Source organism: Bombina bombina, chromosome 5 (genome assembly GCF_027579735.1).
Source record: "Bombina bombina isolate aBomBom1 chromosome 5, aBomBom1.pri, whole genome shotgun sequence".
In the NCBI taxonomy this organism is placed as follows: Eukaryota; Metazoa; Chordata; class Amphibia; order Anura; family Bombinatoridae; genus Bombina; species Bombina bombina.
The window spans coordinates 941176590-941195644 of NC_069503.1; the positions used below are offsets into that span (position 1 = coordinate 941176590).

The 19055-nt window shown below is 36.2% G+C and overlaps 1 protein-coding gene across 3 annotated transcripts in view; it reads left to right on the forward strand.

The window, feature by feature from the left end:
* Positions 1 to 19055, forward strand: part of GDAP1 (ganglioside induced differentiation associated protein 1) — a 220462-nt gene that overhangs the window by 188497 nt on the left and 12910 nt on the right. For all 3 annotated transcript variants that reach the window (XM_053715139.1, XM_053715138.1, XM_053715137.1), the window contains 2 exons: positions 16287 to 16479; positions 18212 to 18385. In XM_053715139.1, coding sequence (XP_053571114.1) covers positions 16374 to 16479; positions 18212 to 18385 — 280 coding nt within the window. In that variant the 5' untranslated portion in view covers positions 16287 to 16373. The remainder of the gene's footprint in view (positions 1 to 16286; positions 16480 to 18211; positions 18386 to 19055) is intronic.

Genomic DNA, 19055 nt, shown 5'->3' on the forward strand with positions numbered 1-19055 from the left:
GGGCATTTGGATGGCCATTGCCCTGAAAAGGGCAGTTAGCTCTTTTGTGGCCCCAACCCTAATCTAAAAAATAAAACCCACCCAATCAGCCAATAGGATTGAGCTCACATTCTATTGGCTGTTCCAATCAGCCAATAGAATGCAAGCTCAATTCTATTGGCTGACTGCATTAGCCAATAGGATTTTTTCTACCTTAATTCCGATTGGCTGATAGAATTCTATCAGCCAATCGGAATCTAAGGGACGCCATCTTGGATGGCGTCACTTAAAGGAACCGTCATTCAGTAAGAAGACTCCGGATGAAGAGGATGCTCTGCGTCGGATGACTTGAAGATGGAACCGCTCCGCGTTGGATGGATGAAGATAGAAGATGCCGTCTGGATGAAGACTTCTGCCCGTCTGGAGGACCACTTCGCCCGGCTTGGATGAAGACTTCTCCCGGCTTCGTTGAGGACTTCGGTCTGGTTGGATAAAGGCTTCTGCCGCTTCCTTGAGGATGGATGTCCGGTCTTCAGAACAGTCGATCTTCAGGGGGTTAGTGTTTTTTAATGGTGTATTGGGTGGGTTTTATTTTTTAGATTAGGGTTTGGGCCGCAAAAAAAGCTAACTGCCCTTTTAAGGGCAATGCCCATCCAAATGCCCTTTCCAGGGCAATGGGGAGCTTAGTTTTTTTTAGATAGTATTTTATTTGGGGGATTGGTTGTGTGGGTGGTGGGTTTTACTGTTGGGGGGGTTGTTTGTAAATTTTTTACAGGTAAAAGAGCTGATTTCTTTGGGGCAATGCCCCGCAAAAGGCCCTTTTAAGGGCTATTGGTAGTTTAGTTTAGGCTAGGGTTTTTTTTTTATTTTGGGGGGCTTTTTTATTTTGATAGGGCTATTAGATTAGGTGTACTTAGTTTAAATATCTTGTAATTTGTTTATTATTTTCTGTAATTTAGTGTTTTTTTTGTACTTTAGCTAATTGTATTTAATTTATTTAATTGTTTTTAATTTAGTTAATTTATTTAATTGTATTGTAGTGTTAGGTGTTAGTGTAACTTAGGTTAGGTTTTATTTTACAGGTCAATTTGTATTTATTTTAGCTAGGTAGTTATTAAATAGTTAATAACTATTTAATAACTATTCTACCTAGTTAAAATAAATGCAAACTTGCCTGTAAAATAAAAATAAACCCTAAGCTAGCTACAATGTAATTATTAGTTATATTGTTGCTAGCTTAGGGTTTAGTTTATAGGTAAGTATTTAGTTTTAAATAGGAAAAATTTAGTTAATGATAGGAATTTTATTTAGATTTATTTAAATTAGGGGGTGTTAGGGTTAGGGTTAGATTTAGGTTTAGGGGTTAATAAATTTAATATAGTGGCGGCAACGTTGGGGGCGGCAGATTAGGGGTTAATAAGTGTAGTTAGGTTGCAGTGACATTGGGGGCGGCATATTAGGGGTTGATAAAAATAATGTAGGTGGCGGCGATGTCCGGAGCGGCAGATTAGGGGTTAATAAATGTAGGTAGGTGGCGGCAGATTAGGGGTTATTGATATTTAACTAGTGTTTGCGAGGCGGGAGTGCGGCGGTTTAGGGGTTAATATGTTTATTCTAGTGGCGGCAGTGTCCGGAGCGGCAGATTAGGGTTTAAAAATGTTATTTTAGTGTTTGCGATGGTTTAGGGGTTAATAGGTAGTTTATGGGTGTTAGTGTACTTTTTAGCACTTTAGTTATGAGTTTTATGCTACGGCGTTGTACCATAAAACTCTTAACTACTGACTTTTAAATGTGTTAGGACTCTTGTCGGGATAGGGTGTACTGCTCACTTTTTGGCCTCCCAGGACAGACTCGTAATACCGGCGCTATGGAAGTCCCATAGAAAAAAGACTTTACAAAGTTTACGTAAGTTTACGTAAGTTTACGTAAGTCGCTTTGTGGTAAGGCCAGAGAAGTGTGCGGTGCCCCTAAACCTGCAAGACTCGTAATACCAGCGGTAGTGAAAAGGCAGCGTTAGTACCTGTTAACTCTGCTTTTTCAGCCTAACGCACAACTCGTAATCTAGCCGAGAGTTTGTGCTATATCTGAATATTAGTTTGTGATTGGTGGGGAACAGGGAAATCAGTGAAATGAATAAACATAAAACTATATACTCAATTGACAAAATAAAGTTGCAGTTTTCATTGCAAAATTATTCTCAGATATGAAGGTTGAAAATCATGTAGTTTACAATTTCTGTTTAGTAGTCCTTTAATTATGAGCACACATGTACTATATATAATAACAATAGCAATCTCCAAAGCCAGTGGCTCTATGTTACTAAAAGACATGGGGGCATATTTATGAAGCAGCGGGTGCTGCTTATTCTGTGCTAGCTTGCCGGACATGTACATTAAGATGCAGCTCCTTAACTCGTCCGCCACCTCTGAGGTGGCGGACTGCAATCATCCGGATTGAATGCGATTGAGATGATTGACACCCCCTGCTAGAGGCCGATTGGCTGCAAATGTGCAGGGGGCGGCATTGCACAAGCATTTCACAAGAAATGGTTGTGCAATGATAAATGTTGAAAGCGCATGCTGTCGGCATTTAGTGATGTTGGGCATGTTCGCCACAGCGAATCATGTCCATCTTACATGTGATAAATCAGCCCCATAAACTGAAAACATTACAAATCAGTAAAAATTCTAAAGGAAAGGGGGCGGAGCCAGCGGTCGATAGAGATGGCTGCACTTTCGTGAGCTCTGAGTTCCCCTTAGGGCAAAAAGATCATGAAAGTGCCTTGGTAATAGTGTGAGGAGATCGCAAAGCTGCCACTTGAATCGGATACAGGCATAAGTCACATGGGAGACGTGCCAGGATCGAACATAGCGGCATGTAATCATATTCAGCCTGGGTAACATCTGCACTAACGGACCCCACGTGGGCCACCCATAACTGATCGTTTCGCTTGTCAGACCTGATACCGGCTTCTAAATTCAAGCCACACACCATAGGGAGCTACACCGGATCAAAGTGAAAGTGGTAACAGCTGCAAAGAACCCGGTGCTGACAAGAGACAAATAATATAAGGTACAGTGCTGGATACACTTGTAGTCAGCTCCTCTTGTAACCGGAACCATACAAACGTGCCACCTTAAATCTACCACTTATAAACAGTCATGTAATAAACGGCCATTCACTGGTAAATAATTAACAAAATAAACCTGCCTACAAATATGTATCTTACATAAAACTGGCTAACTGGAAGTTACATATTGAAAGAAGACAGCCCCATACCTGCACCGCACAGCGGTCATAATATATGACTATCTTCATTCAGAACACACTTACAGCTCTGTTTTCATATTAGAGCATTGCTTGGGGAAAGATGTATTGAATCAGGACTGTTTATTTACACTATGGAATTAAAAAGTATGTATTAAAAAACAAAAAAACAAACAAAGGTATAATTGATAACCTCATTTCTTCTCACAAGAAGCTAACACAATACTCTTGCTACAATCTGCAGACAGCATATGGTTATGATATTCTACACAATATTTGTAAAGTATCTGCAGTAGGGCACTTTAGGCGCAGTGTCCAGACCATACATTGCCATTATGTCTCCTAAAAAGGGAAATAGATCTGATAAATCAACTAAGAAGCAAGGGTCTACTCCTTCAGTAAATAATTTTTTCAAAAATCTGGAGACACCGGCCAAAGTTTCAACAAAGCCTTCTGACACGCAATCTAGAGCCTCTTCATCATTGTCGGAGTCTGAATCAGAACACCCAGATTCAGCTATTGCTATTCCCAGAGCATTGTTAGATTCATTACCGTATAAAAAAGACTTCTCCACACTAATTTGCCAAGTCAAGCAGTGCATCAGAGAGGAAATTGCAGAAATAAAAAAGGAACTCACTGACATCGGTCAGAGAGTGGAAAAGCTGGAAGAAACCTCAGATCTTACCAATTCTAACATCACTTTTTTTGAGATCTAAAGTCTCACAACAAGAAGATGCCATGGCACAGATGGAAAATAAAATTGATGACCTGGAGAACAGGAGTCGCCGCAGTAACATCAGAATCCGGGGAATCCCTGAGACAGTAGCTCCAGTTGATCTAGAGAAATATATACAAGGCTTATTTTCCTTCCTGCTGGATACTGGCGATGATGCAACCATAGCACTAGATAGATTCCACAGATCCTTACGATCCAAGCCCTTGGGGGACCAACCCCTGAGAGACGTTATTGTTAAAATCACCAGCTACCCATTGAAGGAAGAGATAATGAAGAAGGTGAGGCAGAAACACCCAGTAAACTTCAAGTCGGATCCCATACAGATATTTGAAGATCTAACACACAGAACTTTATTAAAAAGGAAAGAATTCAGACCTTTAACGTCTAAATTAAGACAACTCAACATTCCATATCGTTGGGGACATCCATTCTACCTGCAAATCATGTGGAAAGGCAGGAGATTGATATGTCATTCGCAGAATGATATCAGCCAGATCTGCAAGGATTTAGAAATTAATCCACCCCCTCTACAAGAAGAACCAAATGCATCTTCAGTGTCTGAGACCTTACACACCCCGCCCCTTCCACAGAGGACGGAATGGCGGAATGTATCCTCTAAGAATCCCAGTAAAGGCAAGCCTGGAGCAAGAGTTCCTGACTAGATGGGACGGTAATTGATATGGGACGGTAACTGGCATATTGTGCCTTTCTTATTGTAGATGTTCTTTATTATTGTAGGTGTTCTGATGAGACGCTATGTGAGGGCCAACTACAGTAGACAACTTTAATAGCCAGGGTCTAAGCACGATATTTGATTGTGGAAGAGGGGTTGGTATAAGTATTGATACTGTTCGAACCTTGAATTGTACTACACCCCTTTTATCCGCAATGGTGCACTCCTTTGTACGGCCTGTATTGTTGTCCAGCTTGTTATCTGCCCAAGGTGCCATCGCAAAGTTCCTTATTTTTATGTAAGCCCGACCCTTGTAAAAGCAAACCTGGACTTTTAACATCTGAGCCCTTAGACCGTTTAGGCTATTGGTTTGGAGGGTAAGCAGGCATGCACCATAAACCATGTGCTCTACTGATAAAAGCTAAGTTATTTATATGTTGGGTCGGGGGGCTTGGTTTGACCATCTGTATTTATGCATTCTTTGCAGTGTGATAATTTCCCCTAACCCACAAGATTATATATTCTTGCATTACCTACATTGTAAGGTTATGTATTGTCAGCTCAAATTACCTTGAAACATCCTAAGCCACAATGTAAGGCCGACTTAAATTGTGACCCTTAGGTCCTTACCCTTCAACACCTAGAAGCAGGGGGCCCATGTGAACTCCCAGTATATACACAAAGGTTTATATCCATTAGGTATTTGTTCTATATGCCAAGGTAGTACATACTTATATGCAATACTTGTACGCCCATAAGGGGAATTCTCCCCACTTTAGAGGATTCTACTCCTCTTTCATTCTGGTTGCACCTGTTGTGCATTATCAGTTATTTTTAAAGTTATGTTATTATTATTGTTATTTAAATATGTTATTATTGTTCACCCAGGGATATTTTATAAATGTTGGAAATGTTACTGTACTATGAGTGAATTGAGAGTAATCTGCTGCTCTACTGGTAGGATAACATGTTGAAGAGATCTTTGAATTCCCAAAATATTCAAATAATCACACAAAATGTAAAAGGTTTTAACTGCCCTGGTAAACGGGCTTTAGCTATACGAGATTTAAACAAGAGGGGAGGACATATATTATTGCTACAGGAAACACACTTTAAGGGAGATAAGATTCCTAAGTACTTCTCTTCCCAATATCCCCAACATTACCATAGCACAAATGCCTCTAAAAAAATAAATGGAGTAAGCATATTAATACATAAAAACATCTCATTTAAACTTCAACGGGTGGATAAAGACAAAGAGGGAAGATACTTGGGTATTACTGGTCTGCTATTCGGTAAGCTAGTCACCATGATAAACTTGTATGCCCCTAATAACGGACAAGATAAATGTATTTCCCAAGCCACCACTAAAATTATGGATCTATACAAGGGCCCTCTTATAGTTGGTGGGGACCTAAATATCCCTCTGGTTCCCGAAATGGATAGTTCAAACCCTAATGCCAGATCTAATAAAAAATCACTCCACTCTATCTGGAGAGATATAAAATCCCTAACCCTCCATGATGCCTGGAGATATTTTCATCAACATACGAAAGACTATACCTTCTTTTCCAACCCACAGAAAAGCTATTCTCGGATAGACTATATATTAGTAGACCATATTGCACTATCACTAGTCAAGAAAATACACATAAAACATAACTCATGGTCGGACCACTCCCTAGTGGAATGTGTTCTCTTTTGGCCTTCTATCCCGATTAAACCTTTTACATGGAGACTAGATGATTCATTATTGTTGGATCCACTGGTGCTGGAGAGATTGACTAAACAAATAGAGCTATACTTCTCACTTAATAATCAGCCCGAATTCAAACCCACTATGATCTGGGAAGCCCATAAAGCCTTTATACGAGGCAAACTTATTAAGATAAGAGATTACAAACGTAAACATGCCTTAATAGCATATACTAAGTTAGCCCAAGAGGTATCAGAAGCAGATTATTTACTAAAAATGAATCCGAACGACCAGTCCCTTCTTGCTACGTTAAAGGACAAGCGGAATAATCTGACTCAATATTTACAAATCGAATCCCAAAGACATCAAATGTTTTTTAAAAAAAAATATTATAGTGAAGGCAATAAATCAGACAAACTACTGGCCAGAGCCCTGAAAAAACAAACACTACAATCATACATTCACTCTCTTACATCACAGCAAGGATCGGTAATAGAAGACACAACTTCTATAGGACGAATATTTAAAGCATTCTACCATAAATTGTACAATTTGTTCCCTAAAAGGACACCAGAGTCACATAAGAAAAAATGTGAAAAGTACCTTGGCAATATAAATCTTCCCAAACTCGACCCTAGTGAGAGAGCATCCCTTGACTCCCCGATTACAAGTAAAGAGATCTTAGACGCTATAAAAGACATGAAACCAGACAAAGCCCCTGGCCCAGACGGCTTTTCCAATAGATATTATAAAGCTTTTAAGTCCCAACTCATTCCACATCTTCTCAATCTATTTAACTATATCTCAGTTTCATATAGCTTTCCAGACACTATGATGCAAGCGCATATCTCAAAGAAGAGAAAAAGGGCGCCTCCTAGTGTAGCCAATATGTCACAAGCAATAGATTTTGATCTTATCATACTCACAATGTATGAAGGCAGAGATAATGCCTAGGAAAACAATCTGGGAACTCCACAGTGTCCCAGCAAACTGTGCACCCGTGCCAGGGCTGCTCCTCCCGATGTCAAAAGAGAGTTCTGCAATCTGGAATAATGAAGGGAAGAAGAGGGCAACCCCTAGTGCAGATCAATCAGAGTAACAATAGATACCAGCTTTCCACGACAAAAAGATACTCACAAATTAGGTTGCACACTGTAGTGCAAATGAAGCGTACTAGGTATATTGAAGTGACCTAGGGCACATATAAACCCAGGTAATATTCTGCTGCAGCTGTGGTCAGTATAAAAATGCTACGCGTTTCTAAGCGCTAACCACGCTTTTTCCTCAAGCAAGATTTGCCTGACGAAAAAGCATGGTTAGCGCTTAGAAACGCGTAGCATTTTTATACTGACCACAGCTGCAGCATAATATTACCTGGGTTTATATGTGCACTAGGTCACTTCAATATACCTAGTACGCTTCATTTGCACTACAGTGTGCAACCTAATTTGTGAGTATCTTTTTGTCGTGTAAAGCTGGTATCTATTGTTACTCTGATTGATCTGCACTAGGGGTTGCCCTCTTCTTCCCTTCATTAAGCGCATATCTCAGTTCTCCCTAAACCGGGTAAACCTCCAACTTCTCCCGCAAATTTTAGGCCTATCTCTCTACTAAATGTAGATCTGAAACTATATGCAAAAATTTTGGCAAATAGAATCAACAATTTCCTACCAAACCTAATTCATCATGACCAAGTTGGGTTTGTCCCACAAAGGGAAGCTAAAGACAATATATGTAAAGTGTTGCACCTCATGGAACACGTAAAAAATTCAAATATCCCCTCTGTGCATTTATCAATTGATGCTGAAAAAACATTTGATAGATTAGACTGGACTTTCCTCCAGACCACCCTTCAAAAATTTGGCTTCTCCACCACATTTATACAAAATTTTTTAGCCCTTTACTCCAATCCCTCAGCCCAGGTTAGAGTTAATGGAGTGCTATCGGAATGCTTTGAAATTCGGAATGGGATTCGCCAGGGCTGCCCCCTTTCCCCCATATTATTTGCTTTCTCCTTAGAACCTTTGGAAGTAAAGCTACGTAACAACCATGATATACATGGTATCACAATAAAGGGAGAAACTTACAAACTGGCAATGTTTGCCGACGATATCCTCATGACTTTGACTTCCCCAATTCAAACTCTACCAGTTGTCCAACATGAATTAACAACATATGGCGAAGTATCCAACTTCCTAATTAATAACAATAAATCAGAAATACTCCCAATAAACTTATCCAATAGAGATCTCTCTATAATTAGTCAACATTACCCCTTTAAAATCCAAACTCTGGCACTAAAGTACCTAGGCATTTTCTTAACATTAAAAATAGAAGATCTGTGCAGGTTAAACTATGGTCGATTTCTAGAGGAATCCACCCTCCTGACCTCATCCTGGCTCCCAAAGAACATTTCTTGGCTGGGAAGAATAGTTGCGGCAAAAATGACACTATTACCGAAAGCCCTATATATTATGCAGGCCCTTCCAATTCCTGGCACTAATACATTAATAAGAAAGTTACAATCTATAACTGACACGTACATTTGGCATCGAAGGCCCCCTAGAATTGCGAGAAGTACCATATACACCCATAGGGAAGAGGGGCTTTTGGGTGTTCCCAATCTCTCCCTATACAAACTAGCGATTTCTTTGAATCGTGTGATAGACTGGTGTAGACAAGGGGGGAATTCTTATAAAAGATGTGTCCATTTGGAGACCCAATTGCTAGACATTTCCCACATAGGAGGCATTTGTTGGGCCCCTCAAAAACCTGTAATGGAAAACATATCTACATACCCGATCATTAAGGAGACTTGGTCAGATTGGGCATACATAAGACGTAAATTTCACTTAATCACCACACCTTATTCACCATTAACAATCCTAAACCCAAATAGAGAATGCCCTGCAGCCCCCCCTGAAAAAATGGTCAATAACATTGAACCTACTCCCTTGACAAGGCAGCTGCCTATATACTTGCTACTAACAAAGGGCCAATTGGCACCTAAAGAGACTCTGCTGGAGAGAGATTTGACTCAATTCAGTTCTTGGCTTTACTATCATCAAATAAGACATTTTATTGTCACACATAAATCAAATAAAGACATGATAAGACATCTCACTGTATTTGAAACTCTTTGCACATCACAATGACATCCTAAAAAAATAATATCTTTGATGTATAGGAGCCTCCTTAAATCATCTTACCCCACGAAACCAAACTATACCCTTAAATGGGAAGGAGAAATTGGCTTGCCTATTTCCACCAAAAAATGGTCCTCATGGTTCAGGGCTACAGCTAGATCTGCACACTCGGCAGCGATCTTAGAGACCAATATGAAGATACTCACTAGATGGTATCTAACACCTAGCAAACTAAAACATATGTTTAAGACTGCAAGCGACAGGTGCTGGAGGGGCTGTGGTGGGGTGGGCTCTATGTACCATATCTGGTGGCAGTGTGAAATGATAAGACACTTCTGGAAGCAAATTCACGCAATTGCATGTAAAATTATAGGGGCCCAACTTGAGCTCTCGCCCGAGAAAATCTTGTTTAATGCTCTCTTTGACATTCCATGCAAGATAAGAAGGCAATTATAAAAAAAATTTAAAAAACGCCGCAAAACGGCTTGTTCCTACACTTTGGAAAAGCCCTCAGGTTCCCACCATTCCCCATTGGATAGAAGTTGTAAAGAATACTTTGATCCTGGAGAGATCACACTATTTTGCTTTGGGCCAGATGGATTTCTATCAAGATATGATTTTCCTGTGGGAGCAATATATTCATACAACAACAGATATGGCACACCCATCATGAATTGACATAATTGAGAAGGGGATTCCTCTTAAATTTCAGATAAGCAGAAATCTATAAAATGTTGACTCTCGAGCAAATTCAGTTTCCAAATTGTTAAGCATGAGACATTAGGTATATATTTTCCCTGGTTGTTATGTTAAGTTAGTTTATTTCTTGCTATGATTGATGAACATTTGACTAATACCTAGAATACAGAAGGACTTTGATTACTTCTCAGATACACAGTATTATGATCTAATATGTATGGACTATTATCTTACATTTGAGTTGTTTATCCTTCATGAGATATGTAAAACTTTGGTTATGTCTATTTTGATCAAATGTCTAAGCTGCATTGTGTTTAATAAAGAGAAAATTTCTAAAAAAAAAAAAAGAAAAATAATTCTAAAGGAAAAGCATTTGAAAACATAGGGAAAAATCTTAATGAATGGTAAAATCACAAAACACAAAAGGAAAGAGAAACAAATCCCCTCTTTACATTCTTTCGGTGGTGTGCCACTTTCATGATTCAGATCGAGAATACCATTTTAAACAACTTTCCACTTTATTTCTGTTATCAAATTTATTTCATTCTCTTTGTATCCTTAGTTGAAGGAGCAGCAATGCACTACTGGGGTCTAGCTGAACACATCTGGCCAATGACAAGAAACATATATGTGAAGCTGCCACAAATCACACAAAGGGAGCTTCGGTAGGTGTCTTTGATGCTGATTCAGTCACAGATATAGTGATAGACATATAGTGAGTGAAATAACACATATCTTAACAGCCCCAGGAATCAGAATATTCCTTGGTGCAAATGAGGGATGGCCATTATACTTTTAACAACACTGTGCATTAGCAGCTCACCTGAAATAGATGTAAAGAGATCGGTCTTTATGAAGCCTTCTCATGCAGGTTGCAAAACAGGGGCGCAAATTAAACAATAATCCATCCTCATAGACACTATTGTGTATAGGCACCAAATGTCCATTGCACTGTTAATGAATCGCCTCTCTTCTCTGTTTTAGTACTCTCCGTCATGCGCCTCTACTGTAACGGGTATAATAGGGGGGCTGAGAGCTGTTATAAGTAATTACCCATTCTTAACTTAATTCCCAACTTGGCCATGAGAAAAATGCATTGCAAATAGCACTAATGTAATAAAATGTGGCTTTAATGAACTTACAATAAAAAGTTCAACAGCGGCATAAATAGCTAGAGCTACGCCAGTTGCTTCATCCCGTGACTTGTCAGCTTTGTGTACTCTTATTTATGCCACTGTTGAAGTTTTAATTGTAAGTTCAATAAAAGCTACACTTTATTACTTTAGTGCTCCTTGTAATGCATTTATATACTTGCAGCTACCAATGATCAGCTAGCTCCCAGAAGTACATTACTACTCATGAACCTACCTAGGGCTTTTATCTAAACAAAGGATACCAAAAGAACAAAGCAACTTCGATAAAATACATTAGAAAGTTGTTTAAAACCACATACTGTCTGAATCATGAAAGTTTAATTTTCACGTTATTGTCCTTTCAAGATGTCTATTCTTCATTTATGTATTGGGGGATACAAAATATTATAAAAGTGCATTTATTATATATCTCTTTTGTATGTACATCCTTTTAGAATTTAATTAAAAAAATAAACATAAAAAAATCTAGACTATAACATGTTTTCAGTATATAGTTACTTTACATTTGTTACAACATTTGAATTTGCATCAGTAGGTTCCTTAACTGAGTAAATCCACCTTAAAAGAACATAAAGGAGAGGTTGTGAGAGAGGTGTGGTTTAAGACTGCATCCTGGTACAGAGAGGGGGTTATATGATTAGTAAAGAATACAGAATCCAACACTACAAAGGGAAATAAGGAGGAGAAGGGACAGCATCACCTGACAGTCATGGCCCAAAACATGAGCCAAGAAGAAAACGACCTCCCTGCTGTGAAACCAAGCACAGAGGACAAGCTAATTCTATACCACTGGACCCACTCATTCACATCACAGAAGGTGCAGTAAAGTCAGTGCAGATTAGCTTCAGAACTGGACAGCTCAGAGGGAAAGGCTGCTGTACATTTCATTCATTGCATGCCCATTTTCTTACTCTCTATAATATTTACATGCAAAGCAGGATACATTTGTACAAAAAGAGTTAGGTTGCTAACAGAACCAGCAGCAAATTATGGTTAGGCCTATGAGGCTGTACTGTGGTTTCCTTGACTTATTAAAAGGACATCACAATGCAAGAATAAAATGCACTGCTTTGCATGGACATCCTATTATCACATAAATGGTGCCTGGGTGTAGTGTGTTTAACCATCACAGGGGATAAATCATAGTTAAAGGGGTATTATCATCTTTCTCCTATCATTCATTTGAACAGCAGCATTTAAAGGGGCAAAATGAAAATTCTGTAATGTTTTAGAGCATTGTATTATTGTGCTATTGCTTGCAGAGCACTATGTGTTTAACTTTCTCTAAGACTTTAGTTCTTTAATATTGCAATACAAAATGTTGTGTTTCCACATTTAGCATTAATTAAAATTTTCAAAACACTAGATTTAGAATTCTGTACCTACTGTACTTATATTATTTAATAAAATTTAGTAACTGAAAATTAGATTTTTTTGTGACTTTGCAATATCTTGAACTCTATGTACAGAACAAGTAGAATATCTAAAGTATTACATTATTATAAAAAAATATATATGTAACTTATTTTACCATGTATGCATCCTCATATTCAGAGACTTAGACTTACAGATCTACAGGTATACCCCGCTCATACAGCGGGTTAGGGACCGGAGCCCCGCTGTAAAGTGAAAACCGCCTTAAAGTGAAACAAGGTAATTTTAGCTTTCTTTTCAGTGTTTAAAATCTTAAAAACATGTTTGAACTAACATATATTAGGGGTACAATAGTGCTACGTTTAGTTTAACACTAGCACAGCAAGTATTCAATTAGTATTCAATAAATACTGTACCTGTAAAATAGTGACAATTACTGTAGTAAAATTTGCCAGACTATAGCACTGAGACACAGATTGCACTACAGTGCAGTTAACAGAGTGAACTAAGCATAGCAAAATGGTGCCAGTCACTTTTCTCGCAATCTCACAATGATTTACAGCACTGTTTCAAAATCTTTGGAGGTTGAACTTCAGCTCCACAAAGCGCTGTATTAGCGAATCGCTGTAAAGTGAAGCGCTGTAAAGTGAGGTATACCTGTATAGATCTATGAGCCCTGACACTAACAAGAAAACACAGTGAGGATAGTGGATAGAGGATATTACATTCTTATAAAAAAACTATATGTAACATGGTGATTTAACTCATTCTGAGACTATAGGCATGGTATATATATATATATATATATATATATATATATATATATATATATATATATATATATATACACATTAAAATAAACTGTTACACTCATGTATACACTATCTGACAAAAATTATGTATATAAATAGTAATACAAATATATATATATAAGGGTTATAAGGTATATGGTATATATATGTCTAAATATGTGTATGTGTGTATATATGTGCATATACATGTATATTTATGTATATATATTTATATTTAAATACATATATACACGCATAAACACATATATAAACATGTATGTATATTTATATATAAATATACATACATATATACACGCATAAACACATATATAAACATGTATGTGTATATATTTATATATAAATATACATACATATATACACGCATAAACACATATATAAACATGTATGTGTATATATTTATACATAAATATACATACATATATACACGCATAAACACATATATAAACATGTATGTGTATATATTTATATATAAATATACATACATATATACACGCATAAACACATATATAAACATGTATGTGTATATATTTATATATAAATATACATAAATATATATACGCATAAACACATATATAAACATGTATGTGTATATATTTATATATAAATATACATACATATATACACGCATAAACACATATATAAACATGTATGTGTATATATTTATATATAAATATACATACATATATACACGCATAAACACATATATAAACATGTATGTGTATATATTTATACATAAATATACATACATATATACACGCATAAACACATATATAAACATGTATGTGTATATATTTATATATAAATATACATACATATATACACGCATAAACACATATATAAACATGTATGTATATATATTTATACATAAATATACATACATATATACACGCATAAACACATATATAAACATGTATGTGTATATATTTATATATAAATATACATACATATATACACGCATAAACACATATATAAACATGTATGTATATATATTTATACATAAATATACATACATATATACACGCATAAACACATATATAAACATTTATGTATATATATTTATACATAAATATACATACATATATACACGCATAAACACATATATAAACATGTATGTGTATATATTTATATATAAATATACATACATATATACACGCATAAACACATATATAAACATGTATGTGTATATATTTATATATAAATATACATACATATATACACGCATAAACACATATATAAACATGTATGTATATATATTTATACATAAATATACATACATATATACACGCATAAACACATATATAAACATGTATGTGTATATATTTATATATAAATATACATACATATATACACGCATAAACACATATATAAACATGTATGTGTATATATTTATATATAAATATACATACATATATACACGCATAAACACATATATAAACATGTATGTATATATATTTATATATAAATATACATACATATATACACGCATAAACACATATATAAACATGTATGTATATATATTTATACATAAATATACATACATATATACACGCATAAACACATATATAAACATGTATGTGTATATATTTATATATAAATATACATACATATATACACGCATAAACACATATATAAACATTTATGTATATATTTATATATAAATATACATACATATATACACGCATAAACACATATATAAACATGTATATGTATATATTTATATATAAATATACATACATATATACACGCATAAACACATATATAAACATGTATGTATATATATTTAAAAATAAAAAGAACATTTTCCTCTATGTGAAGAACACTGTAATGTAACACAAGCATAACTAGCTTCGGGCTTAGAGCTGTAGGTCTAATGTGGTGTCAGATTTTTTTAATAATGTGCACAATTGAAGTCTATGGGGGGAAGAAGTTTACGCATATCCAAAAGCCCTGTTGTTTTATTTTGAAATTGTAATACGTGCGCTAACCCTTGTATGTTAAAAGTTTACTTCCGGCGGTGTTTGCGTTTAAGCGAAAACACGAAATAGCGCGCCACTTGTAATCTGGCCCGTTATAGACACCTACTTATGTGTCTGGAGCGCTACATGACAGGAAATAGTGCTGCCACCTAGTGCAATTGCAAATGGGTAACATTCTTGCATAACTGCTGTCTAAAGACCGCTGTTCCATAACTTGTCCGCCTGCTCTGAGGCTGCAGACATCAATCCGCCCAATCCTATACGATCAGGCTGATTGACACCCCCTGCTAGCGGCCGCAAATCTGCAGGGGGCAGCATTGCACAAGCAGTTCACAAGAACTGCTTGTGCAATGATAAATGCCGACAGTGTGCGCTGTCGGCATTTATTGATGTGCGGCGGAGAAGATACACTACATCGTATCATGTCCCCTCTCACTTTCATAAATCGGCCCCTCTATCTGAGTCATGAAATAAAAATGTGGGTTTCATATCCCTTTAATGCACCACTTTACTTCAGCAAATGGTGTAAGGGATCCCACTGTTCTTTCACATTTTGCAGACTCAGGTTTATGCAAGTTTCATGAGGCTGAAATGCATTTTGAGATGGTTAAAAACCACAAACAACTGTAGGGTGAGATTGAGGAAAAACAAGACATCTGCATGGAAGGATGCATTAGATGGATTTACTGTGGCAGATGAGTAAATGTGTTAAGTACATAGTATGTTGTTTGATCATTTATGTTTATGGTGACAATGGATTTATATTATGTTTAGGTACGACTGGTCATAGCCGAAAAAGCTCTGAAATGTGAAGAGCATGATGTGAGTCTTCCCTTAAGTGAGCACAATGAGCCGTGGTTTATGCGACTGAACCCCTCAGGGGAAGTACCTGTGCTTGTTCATGGAGAAAATATTATTTGTGAAGCCACACAGATTATCGATTATTTGGAACAAACATTTATTGATGGTAACAATATTTTCTTTTGTCACTTCAATAATAAACTTTGGATCATCATATTTTGTACTAAATGTTTTAATACATTTATAGTTTTCCACTGTTTTCCGCTATGGATGATACAGTACAGCAGGTAAAGACTCACAGATATAAACATTTTGCATTGCACAATAAAAGTTTAAGTTCACAGTAAAAAAAACAGGGAATCTTAACATAATAGTGAAAATGGAAATGTACAAGAATTTTGAGTAGAATATTTGTTTTGCAGTATAACAATAGTAAAAGGTTTTTTATGTGTTTCATTATACATTTAAATATGCATTGGGCATATGGAGCATATCTTCCTGTCCCCCATGTATTACATTCATTTAGGGTACTAGGAGTGATTTATATTGGGTTGGTGATAAAGCATATTTAGATTTTTATGAGAGAAAAAAAATATTTAATGATTCAGACAAACCATGCAATTTTAAACAACTTTTTAGTTTACTTCTTTTATCTAATTTGTTTTCTTTTCTTGATATTCTTTGATAACATACCTAGGTAGGCTCAGTGCAGCAATGCACTACTGGGAGCTAGCTGCTGATTGGTGGTTGCCCATATATGCTTCTTGTCATTTGCTCACCAGATGTGTTCAGCTAGCTCCCAGTAGTGCATTGTTGCCCCTTCAAGGATACTAAAAACTGAAGCTAATTTGATAATAGAAGTATAGTTTTTTTTTTTTTAAATTGAATGTTCTATCTGAATCATGAAAGAAAAACATTGGTTTTATGTTCATTTAAGAAATTAAACCACTGATAACATAAATATAATACAGGACACTGCCATGAAAGTTAGATACCCTATGCACCTAACGTCAAAATCCTTATGAATTTAGGTGTCTATTTTTCCATTTTAGGTAAAATGTGTTAAACAATCTCTAATTGCAAAGCAATTATACTTCCTTTAATAAGGCTGAGCATGTGCCTAGTTAAAGGGACATGAAACAAATTTTTTCTTTCATGATTCAGAAAAAGAATACAATTTTAAACAACTTTCTAATTTACTTCTATTATCTAATCTGTTTCATTTTCGTAGTATCATATGTTGAAGGAGCAGAAATGCACTATAGGTCTCTTTCAGCAAAGTATAACAAGAGAAGGAAGCAAATTAAATAATAGAAGTAAATTGGAAAGTTGTTTAAAATCTTATACTCTATCTGAATCATGGAAGAAACATTTTGGGTTTCATGTCCCTTTAAGTGCTACTTCTGAAAAGCTGATCCATATTACAAGAGTTATTTTGTTTGGTAAATAATGATTTTAATGATACCTTCTAATTTACTATGATATTAATAAATTATTAAGGTATAAAATGACATGATTTTCTTTATGTGTGTGAGATAAGCATGTGACAAAACATAAGATTATTAAAACAAGTTTGACAGTGTATATTTTGTAGACTTGTGCATTTGGATCCTTCAGTATGATCTGCATGTGGAAGTAAGCGCTATTTGGCTCTTTTCGGAGCTGGATTGATTCTGCTGCAAAATCACCACATTAAGATCTGTGCAAATCCAGATCTTAATGTGGTGATCTTGCACCAGAATCAATCCAGCTCCAAAAATTGCTGAGTAGTACTTACTTCTACATTCGGTTCCTACTGAAGGATTCAAATACACAAGTCTAATATTTTGTAGTGCCTTAGATTTTTACTGGTGATATGTTATTGCTGAGAAAATGTAAATTCTACATATTGATTATAGATAAAACTCCTAAACTAATGCCGCAAGAAGGAAGCATGTATTTCCCTCGTGTGCAGCACTACAGAGAGCTTTTGGATTCCTTACCTATGGATGCGTATACTCATGGCTGCATTCTTCATCCTGAATTAACTGTAGACCCAATGATACCGGCATATGCAACAACTCGAATCCGCAGTATGTATACAGCTTATATAGCAATCTATATCTATTTTTTAAAATAATGTTATTTGTGTATGATTTTTTTAAAACAAAGTTACCCTATTTGACGGTTGTAATCCAGCCTCCTGTTGATAACGTTTCTTTAGACAGGGGCAATACAGCCAATAAGAGGCAGTATTGCCTGATGTGTTGGGAGCCTGCTTACAACTTATTTCCTCAATGGAAGAGATACTTAAAGGGACAGTTTACTCCAGAAGTGCTGTTGTTTAAAAACATAAATAATCCCTTTGTTACCCATTCCCCAGTTTTGCATAACCAACACTGCTTTATTTATATAATTTTTACCTCTGTGATTACCTTGTATCTAAGCTTCTGCAGACTGCCACTTTATTTCAGTTCTTTTGACAGACTTGCATTTTAGCCAATCAGTGCTGAATCATAAATAACTCCATGAGAGTGAACACAATGTTCAGGGCCGGATTTCCCATTAGGCACAGTAGGCATGTGCCTACAGGCGCCTTGCAGTGAGGGGCGCCTGCCTGTCAGTAATAAAAAAATAAAATAATATATATTTTTTTTTGTGAGGGCATTAATTTTAGTAAGAATTGTGCTGCCAGCTGCTTACAGAGTCGAGTGTTCCATTGGGAATATGTTACAGCAGTTGAGGGAGCCATGAAGGAGAGAG